Source organism: Borostomias antarcticus (genome assembly GCF_949987555.1).
Source record: "Borostomias antarcticus genome assembly, chromosome: 1".
In the NCBI taxonomy this organism is placed as follows: domain Eukaryota; kingdom Metazoa; phylum Chordata; class Actinopteri; order Stomiiformes; family Stomiidae; genus Borostomias; species Borostomias antarcticus.
Window position 1 is genome coordinate 27,485,744 of NC_140234.1, and position 20,306 is coordinate 27,506,049.

At 46.6% G+C, this 20,306-nt stretch overlaps 2 protein-coding genes across 2 annotated transcripts in view; both read left to right on the forward strand.

Annotated features, from left to right (window-relative positions):
- Nucleotides 1-1,420, forward strand: part of laynb (layilin b) — a gene marked incomplete at both ends in the record, with an annotated part of 8,034 nt that extends 6,614 nt beyond the window's left edge. Inside the window, 2 exons of the mRNA XM_084455093.1 lie at nt 32-149; nt 1,087-1,420. Of these exons, the coding sequence (XP_084311219.1) occupies nt 32-149; nt 1,087-1,420 (452 nt within the window). The remainder of the gene's footprint in view (nt 1-31; nt 150-1,086) is intronic.
- Nucleotides 1,421-3,962: 2,542 nt separating this feature from the next.
- The window catches only part of sik2b (salt-inducible kinase 2b), a 64,688-nt gene continuing 48,344 nt past the window's right edge, over nt 3,963-20,306 (forward strand). The window contains exons 1-2 of the mRNA XM_084455210.1: nt 3,963-4,415; nt 12,381-12,497. Of these exons, the coding sequence (XP_084311336.1) occupies nt 4,278-4,415; nt 12,381-12,497 (255 nt within the window). The 5' untranslated portion in view covers nt 3,963-4,277. The remainder of the gene's footprint in view (nt 4,416-12,380; nt 12,498-20,306) is intronic.

The following is a 20,306-nucleotide window of genomic DNA, read 5'->3' on the forward strand; positions in this document are numbered from 1 at the left end:
ATCAGTCAGAGATGTTGTGTGGATCCTGCAGTGCCTCTGGCCGAGGGGAGACTGTATGTGTCCTATATCCTGTTTGGAACCATCCCCCTCCTTCTGCTGCTGCTGCTGCTGGGGGCAGGGGTCTTCTGCTTCCGACGGGCGGCCCAGAGGTAGGAGCTGAGACTGCTTTATATAGTAGCCCCTCCTCAGGATGAACACCCACTCACCAATCCATCCTCAGTATGAATACACACTCACCAATCCATCCATTCCCTCCTCAGTATGAATACACACTCACCAATCCATCCATTTCCTCAGTATGAATACACACTCACCAATCCATCCATTTCCTCAGTATGAATACACACTCACCAATCCATCCATTCCCTCCTCAGGATGAACACCCACTCACCAATCCATCCATTCCCTCCTCAGTATGAACACACACTCACCAATCCATCCATTCCCTCCTCAGTATGAATACACACTCACCAATCCATCCATTTGCTACTGTAGCTTTTCAGTGGCCTAGCTGGGTTTATAGGCGGTGGTCACATCCTTCTTTTACAAGAGCGATCTGTCCGGTGTAATGTAGACCTGTCCAGTCTAAATGGCCCTGTCCAGTCTAATGTAGACCTGTCCAGTCTAATGTGGCCCTGTCCAGTCTAATGTAGACCTGCCCGGTGTAATGTAGACCTGTCCAGTCTAATGTAGACCTGTCCGGTGTAATGTAGACCTGTCCAGTCTAATGTAGACCTATCCGGTGTAATGTAGACCTGTCCAGTCTAATGTAGACCTATCCGGTGTAATGTAGACCTGTCCAGTCTAATGTAGACCTATCCGGTGTAATGTAGACCTGTCCAGTCTAATGTAGACCTGTTCGGTGTAATGTAGACCTGTCCAGTCTAATGTAGACCTGTCCAGTCTAATGTAGACCTATCCGGTGTAATGTAGACCTGTCCGGTGTAATGTAGACCTGTCCGGTGTAATGTAGACCTGTCCGGTGTAATGTTTGTCTGGAAACCTACCCCAGATTGTGTAACATTTCCGCATTCCCACTGTTTTATTTGACTGCCTTCCTGGCGCTGTGACATGTGGTCGACACAGGAGGAAGACGGAGACCGACGGCTACCTCAGCAGCAGGCTGGACCCCTGGCTGTCTACTGGCCCCGGGTCGCGTCCTGCCCAGGGCCCCTACCCCCCGATCCAGGGGCCCTACGCATGCAGCGACGTCACCAAGCTGCCCCTCTCTGCCCTGGGCGGCGGCGGTAGAGCGTCGCCGGAGTCCTTCTGCCCCTCCCCCCCGGGCAGCCTGCAGAGCGAGGAGTACGAGAACCTCCCCAGCCGGGGAACGGCGAGCGGCTTCGTGACCAACGACATCTACGAGATGTGCCGAGGGCGCGGTCAGACGGGCTGGGTGGACAACGAGATCTACGGGTGATCTGCTGGACCCAGCTGCTCCCAGACGGGCTGGGATTCTGGGGCTGTGTTCAGCTCACTGACAGAGGGGGGGACGTGGGGACACTTGTTTTCATTTTCGTTTGTTTCGCAAAATACAAATGTTCAGATTTCTCTTTATAATGTACGTTAGAACCACGGGCATCCGGGACAAGATGTGCAGTACTCTGGGCGCGGCCCTCGAGTCCCTCTGCCCGTCTCCCTGCCCGCTCGCCTGGCCACGGGGAGCCCCGTGTCTCTGGCGGTGTTAAGAGGCGTTGTTCACCCCCCTCCTCTCCTTGGCTGGTGACGACGCGGTGTGGCCCAACCTACAGTATGGGGTCGAAAATAGCTAAGAAAGTTTGCGCTCTTTTCGGCTCAGGCTTACAAGTGATTGGAGAAGGCACGTTAAGCCAGATGAATAGTCCCAACATGGAAGTGAAGAAGGCTCGCACACTCACCACAGATGAGGCATTCGGATGCAAAAAAAAACCTTTTTTTTAATGCTACATAAGTGCAAAAATAAAGTGACAAGGTGATTACAAAATAAAATTAAAAAGGAACGTTTTGTTCATCAGACCTTCGTCCGCCCTATGGTGGCTCAGGTCTCCCAAATGCCACAAGACCGCCCCAGAACGCTGAACTACAACTTAACTTCGGAGAGCTACATGTAAATCTCCAGATCTCATCACGAGACTCAATTGTGGTCACTTAACCGTCGCTGTCACAGCGTTGTCACGAGGCCAAAGGAATCCAGCTAGTCTTGTCTGTCAACGTGGAGGTGTCCTCCTCACTGTCTTCCTGTCCCTGTCCCCATGACTACAAAGCAGCTGGTGTTTGTGTGTGTGTGTGGTGTCACCCCTTGTGACGTTTCCTGTGTGGAAGCTGATTTCAGAGAACAGGACAATATCTACGGAAACTCGGATGACAGAGCAGTGACCCCAGTAAACCTCTTTCTCTCACCCATTCTCCCTATAATGTTTACTAACCCTCCAGTTGTGTGGCTCCAGACAGCCTGAACAAGCAGACCCAGGCAGCATGGAAGGTTCCTGGTCCAGCCTGGCCTGAGTGTATAGCATATGGCATTGTCTTCTCTTACATAACCCTATTCCTGTCCCTGGCAATGGCTCTCATGACTTCATGAAAACAGACCAGGAGAATATCTTGCACGTTACGTTGCTTACAAGATAGATTCAGGTGGGGCTGTGTGTGTGTGTGCGTGCGTGCATGTCTGCTGGAAAAGCATTGCCTCACAGGGGAGCGAGAGAGAGGCTGAGTGTGTGAGTGTGTTCTTGGAGGATGTTAGACAGGAAATGCCATAAGCACATCTGGAACTCTTACATTCAGGAAGTCAGTCCGTGACAGAGGAGTGGAGTGAGGCCTACAGGGTGCTGCCTGGCCCGGGCCTGACTCTGGGAACTAGCTCCACACTCCACCATGTTACCGACTGGCTGCCTTGTCTCTACACACGCACTATGAAAAACATGTATTTGCTGGACCTGTACGTATGACATAATATTTCAGTCCTGTCACATTAGTTGCAAATAAATTCGATGAATGTGATGACAGGACTGCCTGTGTGTTCTCTCTCAGTGTGCAACTGTGCATGTATATGAGCATTCGTGTGCGGGAAATTAAATACATAAGTGGACACCATGTTTTCCAACTGACGTTTGTCTGACAGCAGATGGCGATGTTTGACAGAATCTATCGGCTGCTCTCTAGTCTAGAAGAACAACATTTATTTATGTTTTTATTTTTAAACACAAACAAGGCTATTGCAAGATGTTCTGTTGGGACGTTTTCAGTCTCAAACCTGCAGCTTTGCACTGACTGTTGAATATCTCCGTTGAAGGGCACATTCTGCATTGCAGTCAATGGGACAAAAACTCATGCATAGTGTGACATGTTGATGTTTCTGATATGATGTTGATTAATCGTACAGTCAACAAAGATCAGTCAACCTCACTGATGGGGGGTTAGCAGAGAACTTGTTGGGCTAAATGTTGTATTCCTTTTTTGCTATACTCCTAGTTATGCAGTTATGCAACGGAATATGTTTGCAATCACGATCTGTGCAGTAGCCTACATGCCTGCATTTTAATTTCTGAATTTCTGTAGTGCAGAGCTGTAGGCTATTTCCTCTCAGATCTTCAGCAGCCCAACTGACACACAAGCATATGTCAGCACAATGATAGCAGTAGCCTACTCAGCCTGCATGCCAATATACATGAATAGCCGCCGGGTTCCCGCACTTGGACTCGGGGACGGACAAAAGCTTTACTAAGCACCTGCGAGGCTCCGAACTTCAAAGTTAGACGTGCACCGGCGGCGACCGAGCAAACAGATTTCAGAATAGCAATGTTACCGGTTGACGTAAGAGGTGGGTCCGGTCGCCATGGAAACCAATTGGCACCGAAGTGTGGAACGGCCCCGGGGCCCCGCCCCCTGTACAAATACCCCCATCGGCTCTGACGTCAATATACGTCAACCAGAGAACACGATGCCTCCTGCGAGTCAACTCGTGTACTCTAGCTAATAGAGGTGGCTAGCCCTAGCTGAAATATTATAGGTCTATTGTATAGGGGGAGACGGTGGCGTGACAGCTCAAGCAATTTTAGATGTAAACGCTAAGTTCACTGCTCGGTCTCGCTGGTCTTAAAGACGGCCCGTCAACGCCAAGCTGGCCGGACGACCGAGAATCCAACTTTTGTCTATTTTTGATAGACACATTTCAGCGGGCGGCTTCTTTTCCTTTCCTCGTTATCTGTAGCTGGAGCTCGAGTGGCGAGCCTGTCTGCTACAGTCCTAGCTGGCTGTCTGGCTACCTCATCCTCTCCCCCGAACCCCTCCGGAACAGCATGGTCATGGCTGACGCTCTCCAGAAACCGACGGTCCGGGGTCCTGTCCGCGTGGGCTTCTACGATATCGAACGTACTTTAGGAAAGGGCAATTTCGCCGTAGTGAAGCTGGCTAGGCACCGGATCACCAAGACCGAGGTTAGTGCCGTCCTGGCCACCAAAAGTGTCACTATTTGACATTGAGCTAGATAGCGTCACCTATGCTGCCTGTTCCACATCCTCCAAAGGAGTCAACTGCTGTCTAAAGCAGGATCTTTCTTGCAATCTAACCTCTGCTAGCCAGCTAGCTAACTGCAGCCCAATGCTAACTAGCCAACTTGATATATCTAACCATGTTGTGTGAAATACGTTGTCACTCTCATGCAACTTACTGCCCAGCAGTAGTCAATGGATTCGGTGACATTAAAGATCAATGTGTTGCCCTTAGGTTGTGATAGTGTTGTGTAACAGATACTCTTGATTGTTAACACGAACACTGTACTTTATTATAGCTATCTGTGAAGATTGCGTATCATTGTGTCATCCCACGAAGTTGTATACTGTAAACAAGCAAGGGAGCTACGGTAGCTCGCTATCTGGGGCATGCTGCATGGCTCCGTGCTACCGTTACATAACCCGATAATTATTCGGTTGTGACAGTCGGGGAAGTGTTCGTGTGTTGTGCGTTTTTTGTGTGTGTGTGTGTGTGTGTGTGTGTGTGTGTGTGTGTGTGTGTGTGTGTGTGTGTGTGTGTGTGTGTGTGTGTGTGTGTGTGTGTGTGTGTGTGTGTGTGTGTGAGAGAGAGAGAGAGTGCGATAGTGTCAGGCCAACCCGTCGTGACCTCTTGCTTGCATGGTGAGGGTATTCGTAGCAGCCCACTGCGCTCTCTTGGGCTCTGTACTTGAGCGTTTCGGACACAGATGTCCCTCTCTACCTTACTGCAGAACAGAGCTGGACCCAGCCACAGAAAGGAATATGAAAGGCAGATGTCATGCTATCTACTTTCAATTCACAACAGTTGTGTTATAAGGGTGTCATTAGCAAAGGCGTACTGTATCATAAGCATTTTGGTTCTTTTAGCATTGCAAGTATAATACTCTTGTTATAGCCTACTGTTCAAAGTTGTGAATGCAGGGCTGGACAAGGCCTACTGTCAACACCGAGAGGGGCACAGTGAATGCCTGTGTTGCTGTCGCTGGCCTCGGTAATGAATGTGCTGGTAACATCATCCTAGGAACGTCCAGTGCCAGGGAGACCAGTACTAGCCAGTGTCATGAGCTGCTGTCATGAGTGTACAGAGAACAGGGTCAGACTCTCCTTCGTGCCAGTGGTAGGATTGGTGTGTGTGTGTGTGTCTGTGTGTTGCATACCTAGGCCTAGAACAAGCCTTGTCCTAGAGTGTAAGGATGCTCCGTTGAGACCAACTAGCCCAGCTCAGGGCCCCAGACCGTTTCATGCGCTCCCAATATTTTTGAAGGACTCGCAATCTATACTGTCTTGTTTAAACACATCGTAGCACCTGCCATTACGCACAGCTCTGTGAGAGCGTTATAAATGTTGAACCGGGGCGCAAATGTATATTTGTTGTGTTAATACCGCTACTAGCCCATGATGAGAGAATGTCCAGTCAACTTCGCCAACGGAGGCTAGAAATTACGGTTCACTCGTGTCTTACGCATAGTATGTCGTTCACTTGTTGGCGGTTGACGCAGGTAGCCAACGACACAAGCACGGTGCTTGTGCCCTTCTCAGGAACTGTGGGTGCGCTGATGACGTAGCACCTGCTACCACAGTCCTTTCTACCACCATAGGAAATTTTTACTTTTAAAGGGGACATGAAACACTAGAAGAAGTTAGCCTAATTTACAACTTTGACTCCCACTCTTCTTATCCTTATAGGTTTCACCCTGACAGAGAGACTGGTTTTAAAATAACAAGTTATCCAAAATATATTTTTGACAATAGTGTAGCGCCATCTTGTCCCGTCTTTGAACGTGACGTCACGGGGTTGGTTGCTAGAAATCATAACTACTGTAGCTAGCCTACACTTCTGTGTTAAAATGGAGAACAAAAAAAGTGAAACGCGAAGTAAGGGAGGCCACTTTTGTATAGCACCTGGATGCAGCAATGAATTTTACAGAGTGAAAAACAAGACCAAGATTGTCCACTTCCATACTTTGCCTCTTAAGCGGCAAGCGGTTCTGCGACGTTGGCTAGCTGCTCTGAAGCGAGTGAATCCTCCAGTTAGCCGTAATGCTAGGGTTTGTAGCGAGCACTTCGTCAACGAAGACTATGTGGAGGAGCGGGTTTTTGAGGGAGACAAACTAGTTGTTCGTCTGACCAACAAGTTGAAGCCCGAGGCCGCTCCCTCAGTATTTGACTTTACGTCTTACAAGATTGGGTGTACAGACCGTCCAACCCAGTCTACAAGCCAAGTAGCTGTGCGCCGTAAGGAGCGGGCTCACCGGCGAGCCAGTGTAGCAGAGCAGAGAGAGGCAAGTTGGATCCGATAGCAAAATAGGCCCTTTGCACAAGCTCCACTACTTCCTGAAATTCTACAGGCATATTTATTTCATGTCCTATGCCATTGGATGGAAGTGATCAGGTGTGCCGCACACCTGATTACTCCATCCAATAGTATGGGACATGAAATAAGGATGCCTGTAGAATTTCATGAAGTAGCCTAGTGTATACTTACTTTATTTGTAGATTTGGTTTGTAGTGTTTGGTTAGCAAGACTAGCAAAGTGGCGACATAGCTTGCTAACTGTACCGGGTCGAGACGAAGCTGCTTATACATTTCACCATATAGAGTACATTCAATGGCGTATTGATATAATTTTTACCAGCTAGCTAAGCTAGTTAGACTAGCAAACTGCCGATATCACTTGCTAGCTGTAATGATGGCTAACGTTTGTATAAGTAGCTAGCTAACGAACACGCATAGTTGCATTCAAACAGTTGAACTAGGTAGCTAACGTTAGCTAGCTAGACTAGCTAACGTTAGCTTCTAGACGAGCTAACGTTAGCTACTTTTATCAGCCAGAAAGCGACTGCTAACATTACTGACTTGGCTAAAGAAAAGTGCTTTATTCATACCAACGTTTAGCTATATAACGTTATATGTATACATGTATATTTAACTAGCTATAGCTACATATAGCTACAGCTAGCTAGTTATTGTTAGCCATTACCGGCTGTCGATGGGTCGCTCCAGGGTCTCCGCACGGACATCACGTAGGGAGAGCATGGACACTTCCAAGACTTCCCTTTCTAGGCAGAGCATTTTAAAAGTGCGGTCCAGGGTTATGCACTGAAAATGCTCAAGTAGGTGGTCCACATTCGCTTCCTGACAGCAGATCGATTCAATTGCTGTCGGCTTTTCGGTGCAGTGACCACAGGTACACCAGCTGGTGTTGCCTACCCTCTCCACACATCTAGGAACTACAGATGCCTCCGCGTCCTCGACTTCGTGGAAAGTTTCTCTCCTCCTCACTGGCTCGAAGGCGTAAGCCATTGGATTTATCTGAAACCCAAAACACCTCTCTACTTCATCGTCTGACATACCGGTTACGTTACTGAAGCTCTTTGCAACTCTACAAGCGTATGGATGACTTCGCACAACCAACCTCATGACGTAGTCAGTGTGACGTAAACAATATGGCGGCAAGCAGCGCAAAAAAATAGCCTAGTACCAAACATAAATCTATTATAATTTAATGTGTAACCATTTTATATACTTTTTTTTTCTCAAAATAAATCCAAATACACTTAGTATCTATAAAACTGGTCAAAGTTATGCCTGTTTCATGTCCCCTTTAAAGTCGCACTGAAACGACTGAAACAGACTTTTGAGATCATCTAACTTCCGTAGCTTGACGTATTTCCGACGCAAACAAGCTATGAGGGTGGGACATATGTTTAGAGGAATTTGATTGGAACATTGACAAGTGGACGGGTTTTAAGAACTTTAGACAGATTCGATAGAAGGATAGCGTTGATTGACGGGTGGATGTCGTGAGATTATTGGTCTAAAATCTAAGGTACCTGTTGTCGTCTTTGCACGTGATCTACCGTTTTCCAGGAAGTAAGAAATTATGTACTTTGATATAAGATTACAACAAAAGTCGAATTTTGTAAATTTTTTGGCATACATCGTTGAATAGGTGAACACTATGACCAATTATGTGAACCAAAATGGGACAGAATGCTTTTTTCATTTCAGTGCGACTTTAAATAGTCGCTAAATTGGCAGCGCTTTGCGCTCATATTTAAAAGTGTCAAATAAACATTTCAAAGCCACTCACCAAAGCAGAAACGCCTATTCTAACAAAGTTAGACCGGCTAAAAAGATCACTTAACGGTAGCGCCGAGCTTTACTGAGAAATAAAATTCACTGTCCCTTACTGAATCAATACGGGACACGATTTGTCCTGTATTTTTGTGCACACCCCACTCTTAATACATATAGCCTAAACTACTACGTCTTCACATGCTTGGAATGATACGAGAAAAAACAAAACCATAGCCTATGCAAGAGCGCCTAGACCAGTACGGTAATAGAACGCCGTCATAATTGAAGGCAGCCTTAACTTACAGTGAACTTATAAACAACCATTATGCCAATGTCTGGTCTCTGTGGTCGTCCAGTTCATTTGCTATTTCCAAGTTTATCAGGCCAAACATTTTTCCCATGTCTATGATCTGATGTTTATTGATTTGATCTTAATATAATCGGTGTAGCTGTGCTTTAGCCTACTCTTATTGGCTATTTATTTACTTCATTCATGATGAGAATAGCAGAGGACTTTGAACTTGATGCATTAAACATAAATTGGTGCAATTCACTAGAATGCAGGAAATGAGATGTCTGTCACTCATAATCTCATGGGGGAGGACCCCCAGACCCCTGCTTGAGTTGTGTTCCGTGAGCATGGGACTGCTGGCAAGGTGTCCCTTATTTTTCCCCATTGAAGGTGGCAACCCTACAAGCACGGGGCAAAAATATATATATAATGTGGCACACACAACATGGTCAACCATCACCTCACCAAGTCACAGTTTCAGATTAAGAGGAGGAAAAAAAGAAAAATGAAGAGTCAGACCAGCTCTACTTGTACTGGTGCCCGTTTGACCGTTCAGTTGACCCGCGGGAAACGGTTGTAAATGCGACCGATTTAGTCGCACTCCAGAGCCCTGCGAGTGGTTCTACTGTAGATGTTGCAAATTGTGCCGGGCAAGGAAACGGGCCCTTCTGTCCTGTCCCTCTGTTTGAACGTATCAAGTGACCAGCGTCTGGCTGATAAGCCCAGGGTCACTTAGGGGGCAGACATGCCACACGTCAGGCCAACGTGTGGTGGAGGGAGAGGCAGGTGTAGCTAGGGGAGAGGCAGGGGTAGCTAGGGGAGAGGCAGGGGTAGCTAGGGGAGAGGCAGGGGTAGCTAGGGGAGAAGCAGGGGTAGCTAGGGTAAAATGGTAAATGGACTACACTTATATAGCGCTTTTCCACCTTAGCGGCACTCAAAGCGCTTTACAGTGGCCTCTCATTCACACATCAATGGCGGTAGCTGCCATGCAAGGCGCTAACCTGCTCATTGGGAGCAATTTGGGGTTAGGTTTCTTGCTCAAGGACACTTCGACATGTGGACAGTCGGAGCTGGGATTCGAACCACTGACCCTTCGATCACTGAACGACCCGTTCTACCAACTGAGCTACAGCCGCCCCAGTCCTTTGATGCTGTGAGGCACAGGAGTAGCATGCAGGTTGAGGCGCAGGTCTGGGTGATTATGATCATATTCTTATTACATCTAAACCATGAAATAAGTAAGAGAGGAAGTAGGCCTACGTTTCTGGTTGTTTTAGTAGTCGGTTGACACATACTGGTACAACAGAACAATACCACACAACAGGGGCGGGCCAGGTAAATAATCACATGACTGTCAAACCAATCAGGTAAGTAGGCTGTTTATACTAGATGCCTGTCTTCAATATTAACTCTTCATATCCCTAGAACCTATGAGACTATTACAATGATGATAGTAACTGGATATAACTGAGGTTCTGGAGAAGGAATACAACACACCACAACTCCTCCTCTCACAAACACACATGACAGTATAAAACAAATCCACCCGATCTACCTGTTAAAGGTCCTTTGAGCTTGTGAGCTGAGTTGTTATCCTACATGGGGCCGTGCAGAGGGCAGAAGGCACCTGATTCACTGTCCTCTGGCGTCGTCGTGCTGGATGCTTTGCTGTTCTCTGTCTAGCTATGCTTTGTGACCATTGCATTAGGCTCCTCGCAACCCGTCTGCCGCTGTCCCATCATGCACGGTTTTATGACCTCTTATTAATAGAGCATCTGTTGAGCTCTGGACTGAGGCCTACAGTTCAGCAGATTCTCTACGGCCCATAATGCACCCTGATAGCCTGCTCACTGGCCTCCTTCATTCACCAGCAGATTTCTGACTTCATCATGGATGTCCTCTCCACCTGGCCTCTCCTATATAACCTTGCAAACCAGTGTGTGTGTGCGTGCGTGTGTGTGCGCATGCGTGCGCATGTGCAGGTGTATGTAAGTAGTGTGTGTATGTGGTTGTCTCTGTGTGTAGGTGTGTGTGTGTGTATTCCTCCTGCTGATGAAGAAAGAGGAGAGTTTAGCAAAGATTAGAGTGACATTATTACAAGGAGCAAGGGGGGCTGTGATCTCTCTCTCCTCTCTATCCCTTTATCTCTCTCTCTTTCACTGTGTTATTTCTTTCTCTCTCTCTTCTCTCTATCCCTCTCTATCCCTCCTCTCTCTCTTCTCTCTATCCCTCCTCTCTCTCTCTCTCTCACTGTCTTGTTATTTCTCTCTCGTTTACTCTCTCTCTCTCTTATTTCATCTCTTCCAGGTTTTTTTTGGCTCAGAAGGTTTTTTTGGGGGGTGATGCACACAGAATATTTTGGGGAAACCTCTGTTTTATGCCGAAAAGCCTACAGGCCTATATTCTTTGCTCTGACAAAGCACACTTTTCAACATCACAGGAAATCTCCCGGCATGACACAAAATGGATATGAAGCCCAAATGTTTACTGATAACCTGTCTATTAATGATCTCGATTACTAGTGATCCAAACCATGGACAATACAAGAAAGAGGGATGGGCTGCACTTGAGACAAGCTCTCAAACACATTTGGAGATGATTTGAATTGCTATTTTTATTCTTAATTTTTAGCATTTTGGCACTGGTGATTTTCCTTTGGCTCTGGCTAAAAGCTCTTTGGGGGATCCCAAAACATCCTCTATGCAGGAAAAACCCTGTCTTCTGTTTCGCTCTCACACGTTTATCATTTCTCTCTCTCTCTCTCTCTCTCTCTCTCTCTCCACTTGGCTAACAGACATTTGGGATCTCTTCTAGTCCTAGTGATGAAATGTTGTTTATGAGTGGAGGGGGGTGCTGCATGCTACGATTGGACACTGTTAATCACGTCCAAAGAGCTTGAACTGGCTGACCCTGTGGGGCTTTTTCTTCCTGCAATGTGTTGATATCTACAGCTCCCAAGATGGACGGTAGAACAGCTGTTTGTGATGTCTAATACAAACGCTGTAACAGAGGGACATTTGTCTTGTTCATAGACGTGGTGTTCACTTCTCAGCTTATAGACATGCACACACACTCGTTCACTTCTCAGTTTATAGACATGCACGCACACTCGTTCACTTCTCAGTTTATAGACATGCACGCACACTCGTTCACTTCTCAGCTTATAGACATGCACACACACTCGTTCACTTAGTTTATAGACACGCACGCACACTCGTTCACTTCTCAGTTTATAGACACGCACGCACACTCGTTCACTTCTCAGTTTATAGACATGCACACACACTCATTCACTTCTCAGCTTACAGACGCAATGTTCTTATGATAGGGGCATGTACCGTACACAAACTCTCTCACACGCGCGCGCACATGCACAACACACAAACACACATCTCTCTCACACAATCTCTCTATCTCACAATCTGTCTCTATCTCTCACACACACACACACACTAAATAATGGCCATGTTGTTGTACTGGAGTCTGGACAGTGTATTATCTTGGACGGACCCTCAATGTGACTTTTCTTCCTCCTCCAGGTGGCCATCAAGATCATCGATAAGACCCAGCTGGACGCTGTGAACCTGGAAAAGATCTACAGAGAAGTTCAGATTATGAAGATGCTGGACCATCCTCACATCATTAAGCTCTATCAGGTAATCCTGTTCCTCGGCCGTGGCCTGCAGGCGCTGACCGCTGGGTCGCTCTCCCACCTCCCACCCGCTGGGATGCTCTTCCACCTCCCACCCGCTGGGATGCTCTCCCACCTCCCACCCGCTGGGATGCTCTCCCACCCGCTGGGATGCTCTCCCACCTCCCACCCGCTGGGATGCTCTCCCACCTCGCTGGGATGCTCTCCCACCTCCCACCCGCTGGGATGCTCTCCCACCTCCCACCCGCTGGGTCGCTCTCCCACCTCCCACCCGCTGGGATGCTCTCCCACCTCCCACCCGCTGGGTCGCTCTCCCACCTCCCACCGGCTGGGATGCTCTCCCACCTCCCACCCGCTGGGATGCTCTCCCACCTCCCACCCGCTGGGATGCTCTCCCACCTCCCACCCGCTGGGATGCTCTCCCACCTCCCACCCGCTGGGATGCTCTCCCACCCGCTGGGATGCTCTCCCACCCGCTGGGATGCTCTCCCACCCGCTGGGATGCTCTCCCACCTCCCACCCGCTGGGATGCTCTCCCACCTCCCACCCGCTGGGATGCTCTCCCACCTCCCACCCGCTGGGATGCTAAATCCTTGGTTCACCCTTCACACCTGCCAGTGTGTTCTCAGGAGCTTGTTCGTTAGCTAATATGTGACTGCCACCAGAGGTTTGGTCCTGATGTCTGCCAAGGTCATTTTTCAGTTCTTTACAGATTATGAAAGTGTAAATTGTTAGCTTTCAGATGATGTGCCATGCATTGAAATCTGCAAATATTTGAAGAAGATATGCTTTTTAACTATTATTGTATTGCCAGTTAGTGTTTGTTCTTATGAAGTTGTTTCGTCTAAAGGCGGACTCGGGGGACTTTCTAATCGGTTAGCAAATACCTCAGATGTAGGCAGACTTCACTCATGTCCGATTAGAGTTAATGTCTAACTAGCTTTGCCTGCCCGAACAGTAGTCAAGGTCAAGGTGATAGATTGCTGGAATTTTATGATTGGTCAATCCAATCACGTTCAGACAAAGTCTTTCGGAGGTTGTTACCACAGACAACATTCAGACAATGGCCATAGAATGTCCTGGACTTTCATTACCTCCGTCCCAGTGACGGCACAGGGCGAGAGGTCATGTTTTTGGTGGTGTGTGTTTGTTTCTTTGTTTGTCTTTTCGCAGGATTGCGCAAAAACTACTGGACCAATTTTCATAAAACTCGGTGGAAGGGTGTAGCATGGTTCAACTTGGAACGTATTCAATTTTAGAGTGGATCCAAATGATAGGGTGGGTCCACGAGCCGCCCAAACATGGGTGGCCATTCAACGGCTTGGACCAGCATTATGCAAAAAGACTCATTTTCATGAAACTCAGTGGAGGGGTGTAGCATGGGCCAACTTAGAACACATACAAATTTGGAGCCAATCCAAATCACGGGGCGGGTCCACAAGCCCTTTCTTGGTTTGTTTGTTTGTTAGTAGGATTACGCAAAAACTAGCAGACCGATTTTCATGAACCTCATTGGAGAGGTGTAACATGGGCCAACTTGGAACACATTAAATTCTAAAGTGGATCCAAATCATGGGGTGAAAAATAATGAACTCAAATTAATCATATTACCAAATTTGACCCCAACTTCCTCCCGTAATTCGAAACAGTGTTTAGCTGGCTGAGTTACTGAGAGGCATGTAAACCCTTGCGTAAACACTCAATGAGATAATGTGGCGGTCTGAGGTTAAAGGGTTTCATATTGGACGTTCAACAGACGTTCACATTCTGGATGGTGAGTTTCGTTTCAGAAAGCTTCCAGATGGCAGTTTAGATAAAGAGTTGTGTGAATATTGCAGTGATGACATGCCTTTCACCGAAGCAAGTTAGGTAAAAACATCAACTCTTGATCCCTCCACTTAGCCAGGCTCCAGCCCCTGAATCTGAATGTCAGCCTACTAATTTATCATGCATATCTTTATTCTAACACAATGTAGGCTATTTATTTAATCTCCTACCCAAAATGAAAGTGAATACTCGTATTTTAAACTTGTGATTAATCATGATAGTAAGTCAAACTGTATTTGTAGAGCACCCCTCCCAGCACGAATGCACAGAGTGCTGTACATAAAAATAAAGTCCACTAAAAGTATCACAAAATCACAAAACAAAAGTGCACATAAAAAACAAATGCCCTGTCACAACAGCCCCTGTACAAGAATTGCACAGCAGTAAAATAATACAAAAAAGAGAATGAGACACAACAAACGCAACAGACCGGCTTAGTGGTGATCAAAGGCCTGCCTGAACAGGCGTGTTTTCAGGTGCCCCTCGAACATGTTCACAGAAGCTGCGGATCTCAAGTCCAGGGGCAGCGAGTTCAAGAGCCCAGGGCTGCGTTCAAAATCAGCTAACAGAGGCGAACGTTCGTCGCAAACATGTTTACACATAGGCTACACATATAATGGCTTCAAGAAGACAGTGTGTACGTGCTGCGGCATCTTTTGTCATTGATGACAGACAATCCCCATCTGGGAGCACATCTCCAGTAAGCCTGGGTCCATTGTGATCCTCGTTCCGTTACTGGCGAACTACCTCTCCAGACTGTTAGCTTCTGTTAGCAAACGTTTGCGGCGAACACAAAGCAAACGGAAAATAGTTCGCTAACGTTCGCTATGTTCGCTGAATTTGAACGCACCCTGGTCACCTTTGGTTTTTAAACGCGTCCGGGGCACTGCCAAGAGACCTTGGTCAGGGGACCTCAGAGATGGGATGGTTGTATAGGGAGGAGTAAGGTCACAGATGTAAGCTAGGGCTAGGCCATTGAGAGCTTTGAAAGTGCTCACCAGGATCTTGTACTGGATCCTGAAATGTACCAGTAACCAATGCAGGGTTTTTCCTGCATAGAGGATTTTTTGCCGCCCACCAAAGAGTTTTTAGCCAGAGCCAAAGGAAAATCACCAGTGCCAAAATGCTAAAAATTTCGAATAAAAATAGCAATTCTAATCCCTTCCAAATGTGTTTCTAATTCTAATCCTTTCCAAGTGCAGCCCATCGCTCTTTCTTGCATTGTCCATGGTTTGGACCAGTAGTAATCAAGATCATTAATAGACAGGATATCAGTATCTTAAACAGTTTATCTTCATATCCATTTTGTGTCATGTCGGGAGATTGTGAAAAGTGAGCTCAGTCAGAACGACTGAAGAATACAGGCCTCTATATGCTGGTAGGCTACTCGGCATAAAACGGGTGGTTCCCCCCCAAATTGTCTGTGCATCAACCCCAAAAGACCCATTCTGAGCCAGGAAAACCCCTGCAATGCAGGGAGGCTAGGATGGGGATGGCATGACATGTCGATTTGGACCGAGATCACGGATCATGATTAATCACAGCCTATTATAGTGATTAACTTGATTGTACATTTTTTAATCGATTGACATGCATCCGTGGGCGGAGGTCTGTGCTCTCTTGAGCACCATTTCTAGCTCACCATTGTGACAACATACAAATAAAAATGAATTTTATTTTGTTTATTTAAGCAGGGACAGTGCATCCCAATCCACAGTGATGGACACGAAGCATGAATAAAAACTGTAAATATGCCAGCATTAACAGGGTTGCTAATTTTCAGGCTAGATGTTAAGGCCTGGTAAAAGACATCATAATAGAAAGACATTTTAGAACTATTATAATAAAAATAGCAAATATTTAAAAGGTAATTCGTGCACAACCTAGATAAACAATTAGCTAAGTTAAAGAGAGTGAAAGTGTAAAGAGTGCTAGGAAGATAAAGAACAGGATACAACAAGATTTGGGACAATACAAGGACATCACAAGATCAAGCAACGCAGAGTACAGACGGGCAAGCAGGCAGGCAACACACACACACACACACACACACATTGATGATCTTGGGGTCATTACAAAACCTATTTTTTAGGGGGGGGGGTCAGACCAGTCAACGTCCATATAACGTCCTGGTAACCCCCAAAACTCCTGTCTACCTCCTCCCATGGGCTCCCTGCTGTCAGCCTGGCCCCCATAGCTGGCGAGGGGGACTCCCAGGGTGACCTCATCTCATTATGGAAGACTCAAGGTCCTTCTGGGTTATTTGGGGGGAGCTTGAAAAGAGTTCTGTTATTCTTACACAACCCTGTTGGCCGAGGCCCCGGCTGGACTGTGTAATCACGGAGCACAGTGTCATTATTTCCAACTGCCCATCCATTCAAACACCACGGGGCAATTAGTCACTTCAACGCAGAGCTCATGAACGGGGTGCAGCTCCACAGGACGCCCACCTCTCACTGCTCGTCCCAAAATCCGCCCCCCCCAACCCCAGGGCTGTCGCGCCCACTACAATGTTACACTATTGTGGTATTGTGAAGCCAATGTTACACTTTATTTGTGAAGTTCTGCAGACAATGAACTCAATCGACGTTTTTTTGTTTCATGCATAGATAACACTTTATTAATGTTTTTTGTCCTTTATTAATGTTAAATGTCCATTTAATTGTAGCCTGTGTGTATTTTAATGTGAAATCAATTCAATCAAGTTGGCCCATGCTACACCCTTCCACCGAGTTTCATGAAAATCGGTCTGTTAGTTTGCGTAATCCTGCTAACAGACAAACAGAAATACACGCCACCAAAAACATTCCTCTCGCCCTGCGCTGTCGCTGGGGCAGAGGTAATAACTAAAACAATAGCTTAGCACCTATCTTTCTCCCGACTCCCGACAATTAGCTTTGTACCGACAGGAGTGGCAGATAGGAGTGGCTGAAGCTTTTGGGTGAGTTACAAAATACAGTTTACATATCTGCTGTTACACAATATCGTTACACGATATCCTGGAGAGGAGAAGAGATGTGCCTTTTCCCTCAGTGGAAAAGCTGTCTTTCAAGTCCATTATACAGAAGTTGGACAGACAATACGAGTTGCCTGGGGAAATCTATTTCTCAGAGATGTGTGTTTTGTGGTTTGTTTGATATAAATGTATTGATATGAATAATAGGTACACACACACATGCATATCTGTACGTGAACATTAGCCCTTGTAGAAAGGCTTTTTTGTGGCAATACCGCATACCACGCAGTATTGCCCCTCTACACTCTCCACCCTTCTACCTACCCCAACACCCCCCATCTACACCCTTCTACCTACCCAGCCAAGCCCCCCCTACCCCAACACCCCCCCCCTAAACCCTTCTACCTACCCAGCCAAGCCCCCCCCCTACCCCAACACCCTCCAACATTCCTGCTCCTTGTACTCTTAACACCTTATCCCTGCCCTCCATCCCCCCCGCCTCCCCCCTCTACCCCACCTCCCATCTCTCCTTATCTCCCCCTAGACCCCTCCCTCTGTACTGTCCCCCTAACAGCCGTCCTCCCTAACAGCCCTATCTGCCCCACCCCACCTTGTCTAGCAGGACAAAATAACGGCCTCTTAAAAACTGCAACTGTACTTGTTTCCATTTAGTCCACATTCAACAACCCAAGAAATGTGGGTCTGACACAGTGGAGACATTTTAACGATAGGCACACACCCCTGAGTCTACACACACAGTCTGTTGCTAGAATGCAGGGAGACACTTCGGTGAGGTATTGGTAAACTTCCACCATACATCTCGTCTCTGTTGGACTGGAGCCTTGGTACCTACCAGACCCGATCAAACGATCAGCTTGTGTTCAGGGTTACTCAAGTGCATTCTGAACTTGTTAGAGCTGCTTTTGTCCATGATGCTGTTTATAGCTGGAATACTCTACAACAGACTCTAAAGCTTGAGGTACTTCCTTCAGTCGCAGAGTTTAAATCCATGGCTCTTGGCATTTGTACTTTGACCTGTAACTGTTTTTTATAATAATAATAATAATTATTAGGGGCCAAGCACGCAGTGCGAAGCCCCTATTGTAATTGATGGTATTATTATTATTCTTCTGCCATTGAAGTCAATGGCAGCCTATAGAACGGAGTGGTAACTTTTTACCAAAATTTGCATGATGGTAGAGGATGATGTGCTGAGTCCATGGAGCACGACCCAGATCGATTAGCCAATAGGGGGCGCTATAGCAGCCGACTGAAGTTGCGAACTTTGAACAGGCATATCTCAGGCCCCGTTTGACCTACAGACATGACACTTTGCACACATATGTCTCTCCTCATGATGAACAAATTTGCCTCAAGGACCCATAACTTCCGGTTATATAGATTTTCCGCCATCTTGAATTTTTTGAAAAACACTTCAAATGTATCTCCTCCTAGGAATTTTGACCAATCTGCACGAAACTCGGTAGGCACATTCTCTAGACCAATGTCCACATAGGATGTTCAGGGATTTTCAATTTTCGAAAGGGTTCGCCCGCTACAGCCAATCAAATTTGGTGTCCAAGCCGCCAAACAGGAAGTGTGGTCATATCTCAGAAAATTGTTAATGTATTAAAGCCACATTTGGCACACATCGGGGACAGTCCCATGACCTCTGGCAGCAAGTGGCATTGCGACAGCTCAAACCCTCTAGCGCCACCACCATGTCAAAGTTGGAAGTGCGTTAATGCACACAACTTTTGACCTGTCTAACCGATTTTGAAAAATGAGGTACCGTTGGAATCCCTCGCTCATGCCGAGTTCATCGCATCCTATGATGTCATTTTCCACCAATTGGATTTCCCGCCATTTTGTATTTTGTGTAAAACACTTAAAATGTATCTTCTCCTAAGGATTTTCACCAATCTGCATGAAACTGGCTGTACACATTCTTTAGACTAATGTCCACAAAACTCCTAGAGGGATTTTCGATTGTCGAAGGTGTTCGCTCGCTACAGCCAATCGAATTTGGCGTCCAAGCCGCCAAACAGGAAGTGTGGTCAAATCTCAGTAAGGTTTTGATGTATCATAACCACATTAGGCACACTCATCGTGGACGGTCCCGAGACCCCTGTCACCAGTCTATGTCGACACCTCAAAGTCTCTAGCGCCACCAACCTGTCAAAGTTGGAAGTGCGTATATTCTGAACCGTACGCCCGATTTTCAAAACTGCGGTAGCGATTTGAATAGACTCCTATGACGTGTTTCGCTTGTTGTCTTTTATGCGCTGGTCGCATGTCCTGCTTGGCCCCCACATTGCTGCTTGCAGCTATATTTATTATTATTATTGTATTTGTTCTGTTATTTGTGTATCTGTGTGAACTCGTCAACACTAAATGAGGGAAACCTCAGTGCTTTATGAGTATAAATAAAGGTTGGAAATGAAATATTAGCTTTTACCTGCAGGGAGATGGCGCAGGATTGATTTCACTGATCCAACGTCCGCATTCTGGAGATAGTGTTGAAACCGGATTACGGTGCTCTTGTTGTTTTTGTTTACACAGTAGTGTAAAACAAAAACAAAAAACATCGCGTCCCCAAAAAACATACTGTAAATACGTACGCGGGCAGGACAGAGCAGGTGTGATGACAGCCAGCGAGCCTTGCTGATGGATATGACCATGTAATAACCATGTAATAACCCATGTGATGGATATGACCATGTAATAACCATGTAATAACCCATGTGATGGATATGACCATGTAATAACCATGTAATAACCCATGTGATGGATATGACCATGTAATAACCATGTAATAACCTGTGTGATGGATATGACCATGTAATAACCATGTAATAACCTGTGTGATGGATATGACCATGTAATAACCATGTAATAACCTGTGTGATGGATATGACCATGTAATAACCCGTGTGGGGTTTCATTCCAGTGTGTCGGGTGATTCATCCCTCTCTCCTCTCTCTCTCTCCCTCTTCTCACCCTCCACTTTTAGCTCTATTCATCTCCTCT